Here is a 22270-nt window from a genome sequence, read left to right on the forward strand (position 1 = left end):
TTTTGTTAATTTATATTTGGAAATTCCTCATTTTTAACCTAGGATACTTGGGGCTTCAAAGAAGTACTTAGGTTGGATTATTATTCCAGTTTTTTCTTTGTGATGGCTCCCCCACCCACCCACCCACCCAACAATTATCAGTGGGAATGCTGATACCTCAGTCCATTTGACTCTGTCCACACACCTAGGCATCTGTAAATGTTGTATTTCTTTTTTATCTTAGATTGGTTTCAGTTCCTCCTGTGTAGACATCAAGCAAGATCTTTTGTGACAAATGAACTTCAGAACAGCTTCTTGGTTACCACCTGTTTTTGTGCATAACAGAAGGATTTCTAGATTCTTATCCTTTAAAATCCAGTTATATTCTTTTTTGTTTTCTCAACTTTCTGTCATTCTTATCCATGATTTCATCTTCTGGTTTTGCTCTATAAGTGCTATCTTTTCCCCTTTTTGTCAAATTTTACAAAGATAGTTCCCCAAAATCTGTCTTTATGTTTATGTTTAAAAGCTCATTGACTAGTGGCCAAGTAAAATCCAGAGACCGTGTAGTTAAAACAACTTCCAAGGTTCCCTCACATGTCTGAGTGTGTTCAATTCTTATTCCCTCATTATTTTCCCAATTTATATTCTCTCTTCAGTTTCCCTCCTTACTGATAGTCTGCCTTCTGTTTTACATGAAGGCCTCTGATTTTCCAACTGAAGGAAACGAATGTATGTGTAGTAATCACCTTATATTTATGCTGAAGTGTAGTTTTATTTGGGTACTTATTTTGTTATTTATCTATAATTTCTGCTTCATTAATGTGTGTGGCATTTGTAAACCTAGTTCTGAAGCTGCCAGATATCTGATTAATGAGACACCCACTAGTGTTTCTACCCAATAGTTTTGTGAATTGAGAAATTTCATTTATATCCTGTTTCCTTCTGAAGTACTTAATTATTTGGCTTTATACTTATTGAAATGAGAAATGATGGGAACTCTCTTGATAAGTAAAATTATATGTATTCTCCATGTGTGTTCTTGAACTGGAATCCATACAAACCTTTTGTCCTACAAGGAGTGGAGAGGCTTCATTTGTCCCCCCAGGCAGACTGATGTGACCACTGATGAGACGTGAACAAACCCGTGTCACATGACGGAGACCGCCATAGAGCAGTCACCACCCTGAGGAGTCCGCCATGCTGTCGAAGATGTGAGGAGCAAGCAGGGGAAGCAGACAGCGGCACTCGTTCTGAACAGAGCTGAACAAATTCTGGTGCCTCCTGTGGGCACAACGGTTTTATTGATATAATCCAGAGCATAACCCTAGCCCTGGAGAAGCTGTGCTGAAGAGTCAGTGGATTCAAGATTCACTTCAGAGGTGGTTTTTCCAACCTTGGGGGTACCTACGAGCCTTGGAGGTACCTGTCTTCCTCCTCCTTCCCTGTCGGACATGCTGCTTTTACCAGCACTTCTTCATGTTTAAGAATAATGCTTGATAGTCTACATTAATTCCATTTCCTAAATGGACATAAGTCCCTGCACTTCTTTAATTGTTATTTTAATATCAAATAGTTGCCTACACATGTCAGTGATGTTTTTAAGTAATTAGGATCTAAAAATGTATGATAAACCTAAGAGGCCAATTTATAATTAGTGTAACATTTCTAAAAACCTTTCATTTTTTCACATTACCTCACTTTGGAGTTCACATTAGCCATGTGAGTTAGAGTGCTTTATCAAACCAACATTTGAGTATGTTTACTCACCTAGATCTCATAATCTGATTCATAGCAGAGTCAGGATTCACACTCAGGACACCTTACCCCATGGTGATGTACTTAACACTCTACCACACACAGCTCTGTACTGAACTCATTCTGTTTTAGGTTTTAAAACATGGATATATTGGTCTCTTTTGAGATGGACTTGCTTGTTCTCTCTGGGTGTTACTTTGCTCTTCCCCAGCCACCCAGCTGCACAGTATGTTTTTGGAAGTGTTGGAGATAATATTTGTAGATTTCCGCTGTTAGGCCAGTTTGACCCTGGCCATGTTGCTACCTCATGCATATAAGTTTTGATCATCATTTTCCAGTCTTAATCTTGGTTGCTCTACATCATTAGGTAACTTTTTTCAGGTATTCTCATCTCAGTGTCCTATAAGCAACATTTTTAAATGAAATAAGGATCTAGATCTGATGATTACCAAACCCAAGAGATCCGTATCTCAGGGATACCTCCTTATTCCCCTTAAATACGGAATATTGTTAAGAACATCTCTGCTTTTTGTGAAAAGGGAATTCAAAAAGACTTTTAAAATGAAAAATGAAAACCATCCTGAATGAAGTTTTATTCCAATCTTCTATTAAATCCTAAGAATAGGCTGCTGGCCTCCATTATTTTCAGGAAATGAAAAGTGGCTCAGAAGCTAAGTGAGCTAAGCCATGTCTCTCTCAATTGTTTCAGTTTCTCAGGAATTGCTGTACAATGCTGCCAATAACGATCTCCGGGGATCTGACCCCCATTCCACCTCCCACTGCCTCCTCTGCAGCTCCAGATGCCACCAAAAGAAGGAGCTTTGAAGAAAGTGCCTGTACCCTCTTTTACCCTGAGGTGGGTGAGGCCAGGCAGGGTGATTCTCAGGATATCCTGATGATCAAAGGTACAGTTGAAGCCTTCATCAAGACTTTCTTGAAGATGACCAAGAAATTTGGGAAACGTTACCAAATAGCCTAGAAACTGAAGACGGAGCTCAAGAATGGATGGCACAAATGCCATCTGAAATGTAGTACATGATGACATTCAAGACCTTAGATCAGCTCCTTGAGGGCAGATGTATGCTGTTTTTATATCTCTCCCCCACCTCATAATGCTTAGCATAAGACCAAGCATATAAAGTATACTCAATAAGTGCTAGTTTATGACTGAGAGAGAAGACTTTATAAAAAGTACTCTCCAACCCCACCTTTTCCTAGTAGTTAATCTAAGATTGCCCATTCATCAGGAGAATAGTGATAGAGTGTTCACTGATGTCTCAAGCTTCTTGGCCACTGTTATCTTCTGTCTTGGCTGTGTGTTTGAGTAGGAAATATTTATCTGTGCAGTGTATGAATTTTTCAATATTAATACTTACAAAGTTATGTCTGGACCAATGCCTGGGCTTTTGCCTCTTAGTTATTTTTATTGTGGGGTTGTGTGTGTGTGTGTGTGTGTGTGTGTTTAAGATCTTACTTATTAGAGAGAGAGCGCACGAGCATGAGTGGTGGGGAGAGGAAGAGGAAGAATGAGAAGCAGACTCCTCACTGAGCAGGGAGACAGGACCCCAGGGTCATGACCTGAGCCACCCAGGTGCCCCTTTATTGTGGTATTTAGCTCTTTAATGGAAATCTTACCTACACCACAATCCGGGGGATTTATTGTACTCTTGGTTTTTAAACTCCCTTTGTGTTCATTTTTAAATTTCAACAATAAACAGTCTTGCTTTTTGATTAGGTCTCACAGTAGTAACTGTGTTTGAGAAGTAGGATGTACTGTCACGATAACAATTTCCCAAAAATCTAACTTGTTACTCTTGAATGGCAATATGTGGTCCTATATCTCACCTGGGCAATGCTAAAAGAGGGTTTACAATGATGTGCTTTAAGATACTACATAAATAAAACAGAGCTCAAGTTTTGTTATTTCTCTCAGAGAAAGGGAAATACTAGAAACATAGTTCTGTTCATTTCTTCTCAAGATTGTTCTTCATTCACTTAGTCACATCTTCATTAAGGAGTTAGCTCTCCTTTAGAGGCAGAACTTAAAAATCTTCAAGTATTTGATTTCTTGCACCTTTCTTGTACCTTGCTAGTTATGTGTAAGGCTTTCTATTTGTAATTTCTTTTCATGTTAAAAGTGAACATTTCATGGTACTGCTAGTTTTTGGACAAACCTAAGAGGTGGACATTCATTATGTATTCTCAATAGCTGGCTTTTCTGATAAGGAATCTAGTATCAGAACCAAGTATATTTTATTCAGAAAAAAAAATCTTTCTGAACTTTTCTTTTGAGTAAGCAATGTGTTAAATTATACTGCATTGATTAGGGGTTTTGGCAAAAAGTGTGTGACTTTTTGAAAAGAAATTGTCTTTATGAGCTCCAATAATCCAGGAACTTTACGTGCACAGCTTTAAAGTAGGCTTGGTGTATTTCATGGACAAATTAGTTACCAGTTCTTCCAGAATATGCTGTTGAGGAAATATACAGACTATGAAAGTGACTTCTACGGAGTCGATTGCATATACGGGTTTAAGGTCTGACTCAGATTCTCACTTCTGATTCTAGCAAATGAAATGCTCAGTTGGACCTGCTTTCTCACATTAGTCATCCCTAATTAATTACATTATAAATTTTGTCAGTTCATATGATGAATCTGAATTGATTATCAGGAACAGGCATTAGAATATTGCTAGTCATCTTTATCAATAAATATCTTAATGATATGTTTCATAGTGGTGATACATAAAAACTAAATTGTATATTCTGTTCATTCTTCCACTAAAACTAGTTTTTCCTCTGTTAATGTAACAGGAGAAATTTATGTATATGAGACCTGTGAAATTTTGTCGGCAGCACATAGTATGGTTTGTCCTCTGCTTATTGTCTACTTATTGTCAGCTTAAAAGTTGTATTATTGCAGGGAATGGCAGTGACAACAACTAAAATATTGCAGTCTGACACAGAATGGTTTGACTTTATTTTATATTTGAATTTTTCTATAATTTCTATCTTTTCCTCTCTCTCCAGGTTCCCAGCCAACCTCAGATAAGTCTTCCCAGCGACCATCAGAGAGCACAAACTGTAGCCCTACCCGGAAGAGGTCTTCATCTGAGAGTACTTCTTCAACAGGCAAGTAATATTTGTTTTACCAGATTTTAACTATAATTCCCATTTGTGACTTATGAACATACTTAAAATATGATACTATAAACTTTTACAACATAAATTACAATTTATATTTACATATGATATTGTAGAAAAAATAGATGGAGTTGTCAGATATGTGAATGAGCAAACGTACACTAAAACAGTGTCCTCATCTTCTCTTTCCTGCTTCTTAAGTCCAAGTAGGCTTACTCCCAGAGGTATAGTGGTTTTGATGTGATCCAAAGGGAATAACTCAAAATGACTAGGTAAAAGAGTAGGCAGACACAAAAATAGAGGGGTTTTGTTTTTGTTTTTTAAGATTTTTAAAATTTATTTGACACAGGGAAAGAGCTCACGCAAGCAGGGGGAGCAGCAGAGGGAGAGGGAGAAGCAGACTCCTCAATGAGCAGGGAGCCTGATCCTGAGCCAAAGGCTTAACCAATTGAACCACACAGGTGCCCCAAAAACAGAGATTTTAAAAGTTGAGGTAAAGGAGTATGTGGTATTATAGAGCAGTGTGGATTCGAACTATTTAATAAAGACTTGGCTATATGTATAAAATTATTTTAGTAAAGCAAGAGTTTCCAAAGTAATATTCACAATTCTCTGAGATATGCAAATAATTTATGAGGTTATAAGAAGAATCTCTGTTACTATTTATTTCAACCTCAACTTTTAAAATGTGCAATGTTGGGATGCCTGGGTGGCTCAGTGGTTGAGCGTCTACCTTTGGCTCAGAGCATGATCCCAGGGTTCTGGGATCGAGTTCCACATCAGGCTTCCTGCATGGAGCCTGCTTCTCCCTCTGCCTGTGTTTCTGCCTCTCTCTGTGTGTCTCATGAATAAATAAATAAAATCTTAAAAATAAATAAATAAGATGTGTAATTTTATATGTTTTAAATATATATAACATCTTAATAGAGTATATCATATTTATGTAGTTCATACATTTAGATTATGCTGTCAATTTTCCCTTTTTACCAATTGCGTGGTTACAAAAACAAAACGTTATATGTGCATGTATGTATGTATGTATGGTAATATGTCTGCCCTGTGTTTGAGGATTGCAGAGGAAGAAGTCCTTTATAATCTATCTGTATCATCAGGAGACATGGGCAGCGGTAGGGTCATTCCAGGCAACAGCAGTAACATGTAAAGGGGAGAATAATCAGTTTAAGAAACTAACTAAAAGAACCAGCATGGTTAGGTTAAAGGGACTGAAGATGCGGCTGGAAAGGCAGGTAGGGTACCTTATTAATAACACTCGAGAACCACTGAAAGTTCTAGGCAAGGAATTGACAGATCATTTCTTGGCTTTCTATCATGTTTTTTAATTGGGAGATCACTTGTGACTGATGATCAGAAATCTAATTCCTTCATCAATTCAAGGCTACCCTGTCAAATTATAGCTGTATCATACTTACTGAATTTATCTGATGATGAGTTTCAACATATTTGAAGCTTTTTATTAGCACCATTGTGCCAGAGGTACAGTTGAACTCAAGCAACAGTGAGGATTTGTCTCTCAGTATGCTCTGTTTTCATACTATTTCAGAGAGATTCTTAAATATTGAGTGACTATGTTTGACGACTAGCATGTAGTGAACTGCAGCCTGTGGACCAGATGAGATACAGCTTAGTGCAGCCCTCAGCTAAAAATTTTTACTTTTTTCTTTTTCTTTTTTTTTTTTTTTTTTAAGATTTTATTTAGGTACTTGGAGAGAGAGCTCTAGCTGGGAGAGAGGAGAGAAGTAGGGATGAAGGAGAGGGAAAAGGAGAGAATTTCAAGCAGAATCCCCATAAGCACAGAGCCTGAGGCAGGCCTTGATCCCACAGGCCTGAGAGATGATGATGACCTGAGCAGAAACCAAGAATTAGACACTTAACTGACTGAGCCACCTAGGCGCCCCTGTTTTTATATTTTTAAAGGGTAGCTTAATAAAACAAAGGAGAAAGGAAAAAAGTGTTTGTGAGACCTCACATGTGTCTTCAAAAGCCTAGAATATCTACTATTGAGCTTTTTACACAAAAAGTTTGCCAACCCCTGAGAAGAAAGAATGAGGTTTCAAGGAGATAGCCACAAAGAAAACCACCAAAATATTTCACTTTAGTAAACGAAAGAAATTAACACCTAGATCCATAAAGTTACTCTTACCATAATACTGTTTTATTCATTCAAAAAATATTTATTGAGAGTAACTGAATACTGAGCACTGGAAATATAAACATGAGTGAGATAAAGTTCCTGCTTTCAAGGATTCAGACACTTTTTTTTTTTAAGATTTTATTTATTTATTAATGAGAGTCACGGGGAGAGAGAGAGAGGCAGAGACACAGGCAGAGGGAGAGGCAGGCTCCATGCAGGGAGCCTGATGCAGGCTTCGATCCTAGGGCTCCAGGATCACATCCTGGGCTGAAGGTGGTGCTAAACCACTGAGCCCCCCGGGGTTGCCCCAAGGATTCAGACACATTCACCATTGAAAGGTATATTCAATTCTGTGATGGACCAGTGTTACAAGGGACTCCAGCACTTAGCATGTGCGTGACTAAAGATGTCCCTGAAGATGTGACACATATACTACTGTAACTTGCTTCAGCATGTGGGGCAAAGTAAAGAATAAGAATGTGTTTAACACACTGACAATAACATTCCCAAAGAAAGGCACAAAACCATACAAGAGAATGCTATTTTTGGAGAGCAGTACATTGTTTGATGTTACTAGTGTGTGAAAGAGATCATGCGATTATAGTGGAGAGTGAGGTTGTAAAAGTAATAGACTGGACCCCATACTGGCATAGGCTTTTTTTTTTTTTAATGTTTTTAAAGACTTTTATTTATTTATTTGACAGAGAGCGTGAGTGCGAGCACAAGCAGGGGGAGGGGCAGAGAGAGGAAGAAGCTGAGCAGGGAGCCCCACAGGGGACTCTATCCCAGGACCCTGAGATCATGACCTAAGCAGAAAGCAGATGCTTGACCCACTGAGCCACCCATGCGCCCCTGGCATAGGCTTTTTTCTTTGTTGTTTGTTGGTTAGTTTTTCATTTGAACGAGTTGAAACCTGATTGTGGAGGCAGTTGGGAGCCACTGAAGGATTTTGACCAGGGAAGATAAAAATTATTTGATATATTGTATAATTCAGATAATGGCTTCATGTTTGGATATGTTCAATTTGAGCAGCATTTGGGCTGATGAGGTGGAGGTGTTAGCCATTTGGAAGGGGAGGCTTATAGTTTGAGCCGGGATCACTGGTAGAGATGCAGACCTAGCAGTATGTAATAGAAACTTTAACCTGACCGTAAGTGAGCTAACCCAGCAAGGATGGCAGGAATGCAGATTTAAGAAGCATTTGCATTGGAGAGAAGTGGAAGAAACGATGTCAGTGATTACATAAAAGCTTTGGATAGATTTATTTTTTTTAAGGTTTTATTTATTTATTCCTGAGAGACACAGAGAGAGAGGTAGAGACACAGGCAGAGGGAGAAGCAGGCTCCCTGTGGGGAGCCCGATGCGGGCTCGATCCTGGGACTCAGGGATCATGCCCTGAGCCAAAGGCAGACGGTCAACCACTGAGCCACCCAGGCACCCCTAGATTTCTTTTATATAGAAAATCAAAGACCACATGTAGTAGAAGCCTTTTAATGTCAGATTTCACAAGAGGTCAAGAAAGATTTGGAAAGTATTAATAATTGGGGAAATGATTTTTATAAAGCCAGGCTGCATGTGGAGAGAAAGCAGTTTGCTTGAAAAGGGACTGCTAGAATTCAGGTAGCCTTAGTATAAATTTGAGCCCTTTATTTCCAGCAATGAGGTAGATTAGATGTATAGAGCAAACAAACGACATTCTTTATACCTAAAAATACTAGATAAGATATGGAAAACATTTCTTAAAACATTGCTGAATTTTGAAATAAGTAGGAAACAAATTTTCAGAAAGCTTGATTCAACAGCACTGAAGATATTAGAGCTGCTTGACATCTGCCATTTTCCTTGTGGCATAGGGCCTGAGTAGCACAGAAGTTCACTTCAGATTTCCCTGCATAAATCTGGCATTCCTTCAAGGTGACATTTACCAGGGTAAGAATAAATGGAAACAAACCCATCACAGAAGAAGGCGGTTCCTTGTTTCAGTTTGGCTTTGGAAAGAGCTGGAAAAGGAGCTCCTTTCCACAAGCTCATTCTTACCTCCTGTCTCACATGCAGATTTATATTGCCTTGGGACCCAGAAAAAAATTAATGAAAACTTGCTGTTGAGTGATAGTGCCCTGAGTTCTTCCAGAGCCAAATGCAAATTTAATTCCTATTCAGTATAAACATAAGTGTTTTTGATCAGCATATCCTCAATCTTGGTTGACCTAGCATTCTCATTTACTCCAGTTGCACAAGAATGACACCCTTTATTTGTTTTGAAAAACAAATCGCTCAGTCAGAACTATGTCCTAACCTTCTAGTTACAGACAAAGAAATATGTGTGGAGATCATCTGTTCATCTGTTCAGTAATTAAGATATGTAAACAACTGAACAAATACAATTTTGTGCAAGACATGGCCCATCCTTGAGCTAACACTCTGCTTTGAAATAAATCCAAAAAAAAAAAAAAAAATGAAATAAATCCAAAGGGATAGGGGATCCCTGGGTGGCTCAGCAGTTTAGTGCCTGCCTTTGCCCCAGGGCGTGATCCTGGTGTCCTGGGATCGAGTCCCACATCAGGCTCCCTGCATGGAGCCTGCTTCTCCCTCTGCCTGTGTCTCTGCCTCTCTGTGTGTGTGTGTCTCTCATGAATAAATAAGTAAAATCTTTAAAAAAAAAAAATCCAAAGGGATAAATGCACTAAAAGGGATAATACATAAAAATATGATTTTATTGATGGCTGTAGTCATTGTAATAGAAGCTGTTGGCTATGACCTCAGCAGGATCTATTGGGAAACATGATCATAGACTGCATAGAATTATAATGTGGAAGCTGGGTTCCAGGGGCAGATGTTCTCAGAGAGGGCCAGGCGGAATATGTCCTGCCTTTTCTGGACTAGACTTAGAAATCAGCTGGTTCTTACTTCTGTGGAATTCTTTGCTAGAAGCAACTCACTGAGGACAGCTCATATTCAAGAGGAGGGGAGTTAAATGCTATCACTTGATGGGAGAAGTAAAAGACGTGTACAGGTTGTAATAGCTCTACAAGCAGTCTTTTGCTTGAGGACAGAGAGACAAGGTTAGCTTAGCATCTAGTGGCTGTGATAGCATGAAGGAAAGTAGGTTTAAGTGACCAGATTAACATAAAATCACATTTTATGGTTTGTGGGGAAAGTAGAGGAGAAATAATAGATGGTGTGGCCTAAGCTTGGCTGACAAAATTCCCATGTGATTGGTGCTCAATCTACATAATGGTAGTCTGGAGGAACAGGGTTTAAGGAGGGGGTAATGACTTAAATTATGAATATGAGTTTGAAAAATCTGTGAAACATGCGAAAGCAGAGAAGTAGAATACAGTTATATTCAGAAAATGAAGATTTGGGTGTCATAAGAATCTAAGTGGTAGTTCAATGAATTATCGAGAGTTGCATCAAGGAAAGCTCTTGTAGCAGAGAAAGTGAGCCGCACTCTCAGCCTCAAGCCAGGTATAGGAAGTAGGCAGCTATCATTGTGGTGATCTTCAGGCACAATTTAAGATTAGTTTATGTGTTCTGATCATTGAAACTGTGAGAATAAATATGTTGAACAGTAAAGACACAATACTGGGTGGGCATCAACAATCTCAACAGTTAAATCTGATGGAGTTGCAAGTAATTGGAAGATAATCAGTGTATTATCAGAGAAACAGTGGAGGCTGGATTTTAAGATTAGTGATATAGGGCAGCCCCGGTGGCACAGTGGTTTAGTGCTGCCTGCAGCCCAGGGTGTGATCCTGAAGTCCCGGGATTGAGTCCCACATCAGCTCCCTGCTTGGAGCCTGCTTTTCTCCCTCTCTCTGTCTCTCTCTCTCTTTCTCTTTCTCTCTCTCTCTCTCATGAATAAATAAAATCTTTAAAAAAAAAAAAGAATTAGAATTTGAAATGTGAAAAATCCTGAATTTAAAGAAGACTACTTGATATGGACACATATGGAAGTTATTGGTAATTTGAGAAAAATTCCAGTGTAGTCTGATGAGACTGGAACTTGGAATGCCCGGGGCCTGTAAAGGAGTACCTAGAGTAACATCACATCTTAGATTAGACACATATAGATGGGAAATCCATAGATCAGCTTTGGAAAAGTATGACCTGTGTTCATTAGTAGTAAACAACTATGCATCTTTGGAGGTGGCCCTATGACGATCTGATGTTTACAAATATTGTAAAACTGACGTGGCTTGCCAGAGGAAGTGTAATCACAAGGAAGTACGGAGTGGTATTTGAAGAAACAAAGATGACCAAGTCGTTGAGCCACTAAGATAACAAGGTACATCGAAGACCACTTATTTTCCAATCTTACCCTCAACATGTATTCTTTCTAAATTAGTTTATACAAATGTTTAGTATTCTAGGTTTAAAGCTTTTCCCAAGAAGTTTCACTACATCCTTTGTACTTGCAGCATTGTCAGAAAAAGCACTGAACTAGAAATAACACCAACATTTAACTGGCAAGTCTCTAAACTTAAATGGACCATCAGTTTTGAAAAAATAAACTATTTCTTTCTGCTCCTCATCTCACAGAGTGAGAATTGTTGTTGCTTTTTAACTCACATATTGTTAGGGGAACAGGCCACTTTTGGATTTATTATGATTCCTGTAATATGCCTTATTCAGGAAAGTAAACCATCAACTTGCTTGGGAGAGACAAATGCATATGGTGTTAGGATGTTTAATCCTGTTAAGAAAAATGCGGCACTATTCCTTTCCTTCTATGTAAAAAGTTATTTAAATGACTGGCTGTGTTCAATTTGTATCTGTGTGTGCTTTGTCATCTTATTTAGTAAACGGACTTCCTTCTCGAAGTCCAAGATTGCTTGCCCCTGGGGATGACTCTGTGGATAGTCTGCTGCAGCGGATGGTACAACATGAGGACCAAGAGCCCCTGGAGAAGAATCTAGATGCCGTGATTGCATCTGCCTCGGGGCCACCTTCTTCCAGTCCAGGCCACAGCCACAGCAAGGAACGAGCCCTGGGAAAACCAGATAGCCTTCTAGTGCCCGCAGCCCCCAGTGACTCTTGTAGCAGCAGCATCTCACTCCTGTCTGAGAAGTTGCCGAGCAGCTGCTCACCCCACCATATCAAGAGGAGTGTCGTGGAAGCCATGCAGCGCCAAGCTCGGAAAATGTGCAATTATGACAAAATCTTGGCCACAAAGAAAAACCTGGACCATGTCAATAAAATATTAAAAGCCAAAAAGCTTCAAAGACAGGCCAGGACAGGGAATAACTTCGTGAAACGCAGACCAGGGCGACCTCGGAAATGCCCCCTCCAGGCAGTGGTGTCAATGCAAGCATTCCAGGCTGCCCGATTCGTCAGCCCCGATGCTAATGAAGGTGAAGAAAGAGCAGCCCTGCCCCTCCGTCCAGACACAGTTACGGATGTCATCGAGGCTGTTGTGCAGAGCGTAAACCTGAGTCCAGAACATAAGAAGGGGCTGAAGAGGAAAAGTTGGCTGTTGGAAGAACAGACCAAGAAAAAGCAGAAGCCATTCCCAGAGGAAGAACAAGAGCATCCCAAGAGGTAATTATCCTTGTTTGATGTTTTATCTGAGGAAAGAAAAATAGCTTTTTACAAATTTAACATAACGTATGCAGCTGAATTCTTAAGGTAACCTGCTGACCTTTCATTATGTAAAACCTCTGCCCTTCTGTTTTATTCAAGTGTTCTTACTTACAGCTCCTCAAAATTATAAATAATTAAGAAGCACAGGGGACGTAACAAGTCCAATCTTGAGCCCCTGATTTTGCAGAAGAGGAGTTGAAGACCCAGAGAGGTTGTATATTTAACCCAGTACACACACAGCTCTGTGTCTGCAGTTATTTTTAGGCTCATACTGTCTTCTGTGTGCTCCAAACTTTTCATCCTTTCTGCACATACATTTTGCTACATGTTAGATTTATTTTCTTCATAGTTTCCTGGTTATTTTTTTACTTTTTTCTAAAAGGTATAGAGCACAGAGCCAAAAATCACACACACCCCCATAAAAGAACTTTTTTTAAACTCTTTTGTTATGTATCCAACGAGATTTTTCCCTGAAGGTATTTTTGGTAATTTTAAATGAGTTAATACAATGTTCACCATTTGGAAATGACTTTTCCTTTATTAAATGTAGCGTGTTCAGTCATAGTTCCATGGCAGCCTGTGTTCACAGTTACAGAAATACAAATTAAAACTACTAGACACATTTTAAGCCTCTTAACATTTATGTTCAAACTGCCCTCTTAAAAGCCATACCTGTTTATACTTTTACTAACATGATACAGTAACAGTCATACGCCATTTACCCTCCACTCTTTTTTTTTTTTTTTTTTTTTTTAAGAATTTGGGCAGCCCAGGTGGCTCAGTGGTATAGTGCCGCCTTTGACCCAGGGCCTGATCCTGGGGACCCGGGATCGAGTTCTGCATCAGGCTTCCTGCATGGAGCCTGCTTCTCCCTCTGCCTGTGTCTCTGCCTCTCTCTCTGTGTGTGTCTCTCATGAATAAATAAATAAAATCTTAAAAAATAAATAAATAAAATCTTAAAAAATAAATAAATAATAAAAAACCCAAAAAATCAGTATACTATGTATACTTTGACATCTTCTCTTACACCTGTACAAATGTGTGCGTTTACAAAGCTGATGTTGCCTGTAAGCGAAACACACTATAGTTAACTCTTTCTCTTGTATCTCAGAACTCTTGTCATTAGTACATGTAGAATTACCTTACTCCATGCTAAAAATATGACATAATTTATTTAACTGTTCTCCTTCAGTGGATTCCGTATTACCTTTAACATATAGGTGTTTAAATGAGTTGAAATTTGCTTTTGTGTGAGAAATGAGTTAATGCAATATTTATGACTACTCATTTGCCAAGGTTACAGATTTATAAACATGGCTGTTTTTATGTATATGTAGTTTTTACTCTTTATATTACCACTGAATTGGAGTTTTTTTTTTTTTTTTTGGAAAGACAGAAAAAGATTTTATTTTAAAAAGAGATTTAAATTTTTTTAAAAAAAGAAGAAAAAAAAAGGGACGCCTGGGTGGCTCAGCAGTTGAGCATCTGCCTTTGCCTCAGGCGTGATCCTGGGATCTCAGAATGAGTCCCGCATCAGGCTCCTTGTGGGGAGCCTGCATCTCCCTCTGCCTATGTCTCTGCCTGTCTTTCTTTCTGTTTCTCATGAATAAATCAATAAAATCTTTAAATAAATTTTTTAAATTTTTATTTTTTTTAAGATTTTATTGATTTATTTATGATAGAGAGAGAGAGGCAGAGACACAGGCAGAGAGAGAAGCAGGCTCCATGCAAGGAGCCCGACACGGGACTCAATCCTGGGACTCCAGGATCGCACCCTAGGCCAAAGGCAGGCACCAAACCACTGAGCCACCCAGGGATCCCCTTAAAAAAATTTTTAAATGGTGGTCTTAGCACTGTTTATTGATTTATTTTTTTCCCTACTTATGTGAAATGATACCTTTATTATATACTAAATTCTTATGTCTTTGGGTCTTAGGGTCTCTCTTCATAGTTTCTTCCCATCAGACTATTCTAGTATCAGTGTTTTTTCATTTTAATCACCGAGGCTTTAAAATATCGAAGAGGATGGGGCAGCCCTGGTGGCGCAGCGGTTTAGCGCCACCTGCAGCCCAGGGTGTGATCTGGAGACCCTGGATGAGTCCCATGTCAGCCTCTCTGCATGGAGCCGGCTTGTGTCTCTGCCTCTCTCTCTCTCTCTCTCCCTGCATCTCTATGAATAAATAATTAAAATCATTAAAAAAAAATATTGAAGAGGATGATTTCTGCCTTCACTATAGTAAAAAAGTGACAATTCTTGACATTTTGACCATTCACTTTAGGGAAAGGGTCACCTTAAAAGTGTATTTCACAGAAAGGATTTATTCTATATAGCTTTTCTGTTCGAGAAAATTCTAGTATAGTTACCAACATTAAGCACTTCATTTTCCACAAAATTATATTTTGGAATTTGGAGAAATTATGAAAAGAAACAGTTTCTACCCTCAAGAGTAGAGGGGATATATCAAGAAAGGACATGACGTGGAGTTCCCAGAAACAGCAACAGTTTTTTTACCTTTTTCTAACTGGAACCTACTATAGTACTTGTTTATGTAGCAGGGTTTTGTTAATTTACTTATTTCATAAGTATTTATTACAAAACTATTTATTCTTTGTGCTAAGGATAGATAACAGTAATAAGCAAAAATAGATATATTCCCTACTCTCATGGATCACACAGACTAAGTACCAATGTGAACAATTATTTAGTGTTACAGGAATATATGGTTAACGTAATTGACCTAGGTGTCTGTGGAAGTAATTATTAAATTAAAATCTGAAGAGTAAACGTCATCTGTTATTTAAAGGAGGAAGGGTAGAATAAACATTATGGGCTTTTTTTTTTTTTTTAATGAAGAAGCATGGCAGGTTCAAGGAAAAAAAGCTTTTCTGTCCAAAACACAGAGCTAATTAGAGTAGTAGGGTCTAGAGTCTGGAGAATGAGTCTGAAGAAAAGATTGTGGGGACCAGATCATGCAGAAGGCCTTGTTTGCATAATAAAGAGTTTGGACACATTTGTTGATTAATAACAAACCAGATTGCAAAAGAATAATATAATGGTTATGAGCAAGGTTCTAGACTCAGAAGAGCCTGGGTTCAAATCCTGATTCTAACAGGAAAAATGATAAATTCTTAAAACTAGATTAAAAAAATAAAATCATATTTAAAATATTTAGAACTGAAGAAACACTATGCTATATATTAAACCTTGTGGGATATGTCTTAAGAGGTGCCAGAGAGAGATTCATAGTCTTTAAGGCTTATATTCTTATTTTCTTAATGTTGAAAATTCATGAACCAAGAGTCCAGTTAAGAAATGAGAAAAACAAGAGAAGAAGCCCCAAAATGGTAAATGAAGGAGATGAAAAATATAAATTAAATTAACAAAACAAAACTAAGGTACGATATAGAGAATCACCAAAGTTAGTTCCTTGAAGACTAATAAAATATACACACTGCTGGTTAAGTTGACCGATGAAGAAAATTATGAGTTAAAAAGGAGATAAGCTGGAACACCTGGGTGGCTCAGTGGTTGAGCATCTGCCTTTGGCTCAGGGTGTGATCCCAGTGCAGGGATCAAGTCCCTCATCAGGCTCCCTGCAAGGACCCTGCTTCTCCCTAAATGTCTCTGCCTCTGTCTGTTTGTCTTTAATGAGTAAATGAATAAAATCTTTTTTAAAAAAGAGATAAGCTATATATGAGAGATTATAAAAGGACTACTATAAGCACATTACACCCAATAAATTTCAGTTGAGATGTACTTATTCCTAGGAAATGCCTACCCAAGAAGAACTAGCCTAAGTGCTTCTTTTCTATGAATCAAATCTTTAATTTAAAGTCTTATGGCAAAGAAAGAGGCAGGACCAGACGGTTTATAAGAAATTCAACCACACTTGAAATAAAAGGATCGTTCTTGTTTCATTTAAAACTCACTAGACGCCTGTTTGACTCAGTCAGAGGAGTGTATGACTCTTGATCTCAGGATCATGAGTTTGGGCCCCTGGTTGGGTTTAGAGATACTTATATAAATAAATAAACTTAAAAAAAAAAAACCCTCTTTTGAGATGATGAAGGAAGGAAGGAAAGGAATACACAGAAAGTACATAAACATAAGAAATCAGTTAACTTTTTGAAAGTTAACCAGTGTAGACATAGAAGGGTTGAATATATAGAACATTGCTAGCTAGCATCCCATATGCCTTCCCAATCACAAACTTCTTCCTTACCATTAGCCATAGTCAGTTTCCTGACTTCTAAGGTAACCACATCTGTAATATCATTTAAGTCTGTAACACTGATAATATTTAGTTTATCCTTACTGAACTTCATTTGAAAAGAATTATTGATTTATGTTTTTGTGTATCACCTTTTTTGCTCCTCATAAACCTGTTAAACCATCTCTGCTGTTGCATGTTGCTGTACTTACCTTCTTTTCATTATTGTGTACTAATCCATTGTTTGTATACAATACAGTTTTTCCATTTTACTGTTATTTCCTCTTTGAGGCTATTATCCAAAATTGCTGCTGTTAATATTCCTTTAATGTCCACTGGTGGATATGGGCACTACTTTCTCTAGGTATATTCTGAAGAATGGAATTAATGAATAAAGTAAAAGTTTTGTCCCCAAAATTAATTTCAAGCTATGGTATCCTAAGCTAGTGTGGAACTGATCTGTGCATGTATGCAGCTCGCTCTATGACAGAGGTAAGTAACTGCATAACAACAGGGACAGAAAACAATATTTAATAAATTATGCCCTAAAAGTTGATGTCACATAATAATGGAAATGAAATTGGATTCTGTCTCATCCCATATACAAAAATTAATTCCCAGTTGACTAAATCTGTAAGTGCTAAAAGCAAAATTTTAAACTTTCAAAGGCTGATAGATAGAAGGAGAAAAATTTCACAACCTTGTTATCAGAAGGGATTTCATAAACAAGCTAACAAAAGCAGTAACCATACAAGTAAAGACTGATATACTGGATTATGTTAAAACCAAGAAAAGATAAAAATAAGAATTTCTACTCATCAAACATCATCATGACAAATATTTTGAAGATTTGATACAAACTGGGAAGTTTATAAATTTATAATGCATATAGTTTTAGTGTCCAAAATATATAACAACAAAAAAATGTATTACAAATAAATACTGTATAATCTAGCAGTTCCCCTTTAGAAAAACCTCTTGCCCAACAGTCACCAGAAAACACTTTTCAGAAAGATAGTAGCAAGATTGGTTAGAACATAGACAAAGTGGAAATATCCAAGATTACCAAGAAAAGGAATAAATATATTGTAATTTTTTATACAATGGAATATGATATGGTAATAAAAAATAATTATAGCTGATACATAATAATAGATGAGTCTTAGAAATGTAGTATTAAGTAAAAAAGGAAGTCTCTAAAAATTATTTACTAACTGGTACTACTTTTATGAAGCAAAAAAAGGGGGAAAACAAAAATTAAAAACATGAAATTAAAGTATTATATTGGCATAGATAAATATATCACAAAACCATAGTTTATCTTTTTTTCCTTTTTTTCCCCTTCTTTTTTTTTTTTTTTTTTTTTTTTTAAGATACATAGCACATGCACAAATGGAGGATGCAGGTAGTGGAGGTGCAGAGGAGAGAATCTTAAGCAGGCTCCATGCCCAGTGTAGAGCCCCACAAGGAGCTCGATCTCATGACCCTAAGATCATGACCTAAGACAAATCAAGAGTCCAGCCCTTAAAAAAAAAAAAGTCCAGCCCTTAACTGACTGAGCAACCCAGGCACCCCCATAAAACCAGTTTTTTAGAGTATGTGCATGGTGGGGAGGGGATCGCAAGCAGACTCCATGCTGAGTGTGGAGGTCAACACAGGGATTGATCTCATTACTCCAAGATCATGACCTGATCAGAAACCAAGAATTGCTCAGGCACAACCTCCTGAGCCACCCAGGAGCCCCTTGAAATATTAGCGTAAAGTAATTGAGTATAGGTATCAAAATGGGGTATGGAAACCATATTGACTCTGAGATTCATGTTAGAGACTTAATGGAATGAGGACTTAGGCCACTGGGACAAAGTGGGAAGAGCATCAGGCCAGCTAAGGGTGCCAGAACCTGAGTAGCATGAGTTGGATGCTCTTATAAAGGGAGTGACCAGGGGTGCCTGGGCAATGTAGTTGATTAAGCATCTGGATCTTGATTTTGCCTCAGGTTATAATCTTGGGATGGTGAGATCAAGCCCCATGTCAGGCTTCATGCTCAGCAGAGAGTCTGCTTCTCTCTCTTTCTCCCTCTCCCTTTCTTTCTCTCCCTCTCTCTTTCCCTCTGCCCTTCCCCCCATTTGCTTGCTCATGGGCTCTCTCTCAAATATAAATAAATAAATCTTTAAAGAAGAGAGAGAGTGCACCCACTGTTGGGTATAGACACTAGCAAGGTTAGGAAGTTGTCCATCCAGGACTTCATTAATAAAAGTTTTTTTAAATCCATGAATAGGCATTTGCATTTCTTGTAAGCCCTCATTATAATTCTGATGTGTATGGTCTATGGACAGAACTTGGGGAAACAGCACTGAGAGAATTTATATGTAGGTGATAAGAGGGAAACAGAAAACATTTTTGATTGCAGAAAAAAGAAATAAGATAAAGCACAGATATAGAAATGAATTTGCCTGGTAAGGAGAACAATAAGAAATAAATAATAAATTAAATAAATAAGGACAGGTAAAAAGATAAATAATAAATTGATTGGATAGACGGATGGGTAGATAGAACCTATAACCAAGTATGATTTATCCCAGTTATGCAAGACTTATTTGACAGTTAAAAGTCAGGGGCGCCTGAGTAGCTCAGTTGGTTAAGCGTCTGCCTTTAGCTCAACTCATGATCCTAGAGTCCTGGGATGACCCTCATCAGGCTCCCTGCTGAGCAGGGAGTCTGCTTCTCCCTCTCCCTCTCCCTCTGCCCCTCCCCACTGCTCATGCTTGCTCTCTCTCAAGTAAATAAATAAAACCTTCAAAAAAATCCAAACCAGAATACAGTTAAAAGTCAATTAAGGTTATTCATCACACCAAAAAACTAAAGAAGAAAAATCACACAGTCCTATTAATAAATGAAGAAACATAATTTCACAGGCTCTAACACGTTTGTGATAAAAACTCTGAGCAGTCTAGGATCAGAAAGAAACTACCTCAACATAATAAATGGCCATACACAAAGAAACTGCAGTAGTCAGCTGCTCTGGTGAGAGATTGAGAGCTTTTCCCCTGATACCAGGAAGGAGGGAAGATGCCCACTTGTGCCACTTGAATTCAGCATCATATTAAAATTTCCAACCAGAGTAGTAAGGCAAGGAAAAGAAGCAAAAGGCATCCACATTGGAAAGGAAAAATTAAAATTAGTTCTGTTCACAGACACCATGATTTTATAAGCAGAAAACCTTGAAGTTCTCACAGAAAAACCCTGTTAAGCTACTGAATGAGTTCAGCAGTGAAGAACACAGAATCCACACACAAAATCACCTGCATTTCTGTACACCAACAGTTTTCCTAGAATAGTTAAGAATAAATTTAGAAGGGCAAAGAACAGCTAAATAACTAAAGAATAGTTAAGAATCAATTTAGGAGGGCAAAACTTGTACGTTGAAAACGACAAAACATTGTTCAGTGAGGATGAAAGACAACGTGACTAACTGGAGAGACAGCCTATGTTCATGGACTGGAAGCTCTAATGCTGTTACAATATCAGAACTACTCAAAGCAATCTATAGATTCAGTGCAGAATCCCAGGGATGTATTTTGTGGAAATAGAAAAACCCTAAAATTCGTCTGGAATCTCAAGGAATCCCAAACAGCCAAAACAGTCTTGAAAAATAATGAAATTAGAGAACTGGCTCATCTGGAGATTTTTTTCACCTTTTTTGCATTGACTAGAACCTTTTTTCTTCCATGTTGAATATATGATGAGAGCAGACAATTTCCTTGTCCTTAATATTAGGAAAACAGTTTATTCTTTTTGCCTCATACTCAATAGTGGAAGACTATCTAGGAAATTCCCTGCCATGTCATTGCATCGGTCCCATGGTCCCTAGCCAATCTATTTATATTTATTTTACATATAATTTCCAGGATTTTTAGTTTTGCTTAATGGAAGAGTAAATGGTGGTATCTATTCCATCTTTAACTGAAACTGGAATCAACTTAATTTTTTTTTTTTAAGTGACGTGTGGGTGGCTCAGCAGATGAGCATCTGCCTTTGACTTGATCCCAGAGTCCCAGGATCGAGTTCCCACATTGGACTCCCAGCATGGAGCCTGCTTCTCCCTCTGCCTGTGTCTCTGCCTCTCTCTGTGTGTCTCTCATGAATGAACAAATAATGAATGAATAAAATAAATCTTTAAAAAAATTTTTTTAAGATTTTATTTATGTATTTGAGAGAGAATGAGCAGGAAAGAGAGCACATGCAGGGAGAGCAGCAGAGGGAGAGGGAGAAATAGACTCCCCACTGAGCAGGGAGCCTAAGGTGGGGCTTGATCCTAGGACCCTGAGATCATGATGTGAGCTAAAGGCAGACACTTCACTGACTGAGCCACTCAGGCGCCCCTGCGCGATGTTCTAGAATTACTTTCCTCTCTACCCAGCTGCAGTGCCCTCAACCTCTATGGGCTCTGACCTCTTTGTCTTTTCAGTTTATCATTTTGGCTATTCTGTGCTGTTGTTCTACTCCCTACACCATCATCCCCCCTATAAAGGCAGACTGGTTGTAGGACTATTCTTACTTTTATTTATTTATTTAAGTAGCTCCACACCCAGCATGAAGCCCAACGCAGGGCCCAAACCCACACCCTGAGATCAGAACCTGAGCAGAGATCAAGTGTTCGATTCCCAATTGATGGAGCCACCCAGGCGCACCCTTATTCTAATTGTTTTTATTTTTTTTCTTTTCAATTTTCTCAGGGATCACAGTGGTGTACTATTTGTCCAATGTCTGATAATTGTTTTGTAAACCTTCTCCAGGTTTATAGTAATTTGCTGTATTTCTAATGATTTCTGTCAGGAGGACAAGGCTGGTATCGTTATCCATCATGGTCAGATGAGTAAGTTCCGTACTTCATGTTTTACAAGCTGTCATGTTCTTTAAATAGACAATAATAAAAATTTCCTTCAAACTTCTCTTTCTAGCTTTACTGAAGCAGCAGTTGAGATTCCCAGTCCTCCTGAAACCCCAGCCAAGCCTTCCGAACCTGAAAGTACCTTGCAGCCTGTGCTTTCTCTCATCCCAAGGGAAAAGAAGGCCCCACGTCCCCCAAAGAAGAAGTATCAGAAAGCAGGGCTGTATTCTGACGTTTACAAAACTACAGAGTAAGTAGTATTACCTGTCAGCTGACATGCTTTAAAGACCTGTTATTCTTCCATGTTCGAAAAAATACTTTGACTACCAAAAAACACGATATAAATGTAATATACACAAATATGAATCTGCACAGACACGTAAGTGTTCACTTTTTTCATGATACTGCACTGTGTTGAGGCTAATTTTCTCTGATTTTTGTTGTTCCAATTTTTTTTTTAAAGATTTACTTATTCATGAGAGACACACAGAGAGAGAGAGAGGCAGGCTCCACGCAGGGAGCCCGACACAGAACTTGATACCAGGTCTCCAGGA

The 22270-nt window shown here is 38.3% G+C and overlaps 1 protein-coding gene across 4 annotated transcripts in view; it reads left to right on the forward strand.

Annotated features, from left to right (window-relative positions):
* The window catches only part of ASH1L (ASH1 like histone lysine methyltransferase), a 180946-nt gene that overhangs the window by 71607 nt on the left and 87069 nt on the right, over positions 1-22270 (forward strand). For all 4 annotated transcript variants that reach the window (XM_038543095.1, XM_038543093.1, XM_038543094.1 and 1 more), the window contains 3 exons: positions 4766-4867; positions 11834-12572; positions 21787-21966. In XM_038543095.1, the coding sequence (XP_038399023.1) occupies positions 4766-4867; positions 11834-12572; positions 21787-21966 (1021 nt within the window). The remainder of the gene's footprint in view (positions 1-4765; positions 4868-11833; positions 12573-21786; positions 21967-22270) is intronic.

Source organism: Canis lupus, chromosome 7 (assembly GCF_011100685.1).
Source record: "Canis lupus familiaris isolate Mischka breed German Shepherd chromosome 7, alternate assembly UU_Cfam_GSD_1.0, whole genome shotgun sequence".
Classification (NCBI taxonomy): Eukaryota; Metazoa; Chordata; class Mammalia; order Carnivora; family Canidae; genus Canis; species Canis lupus.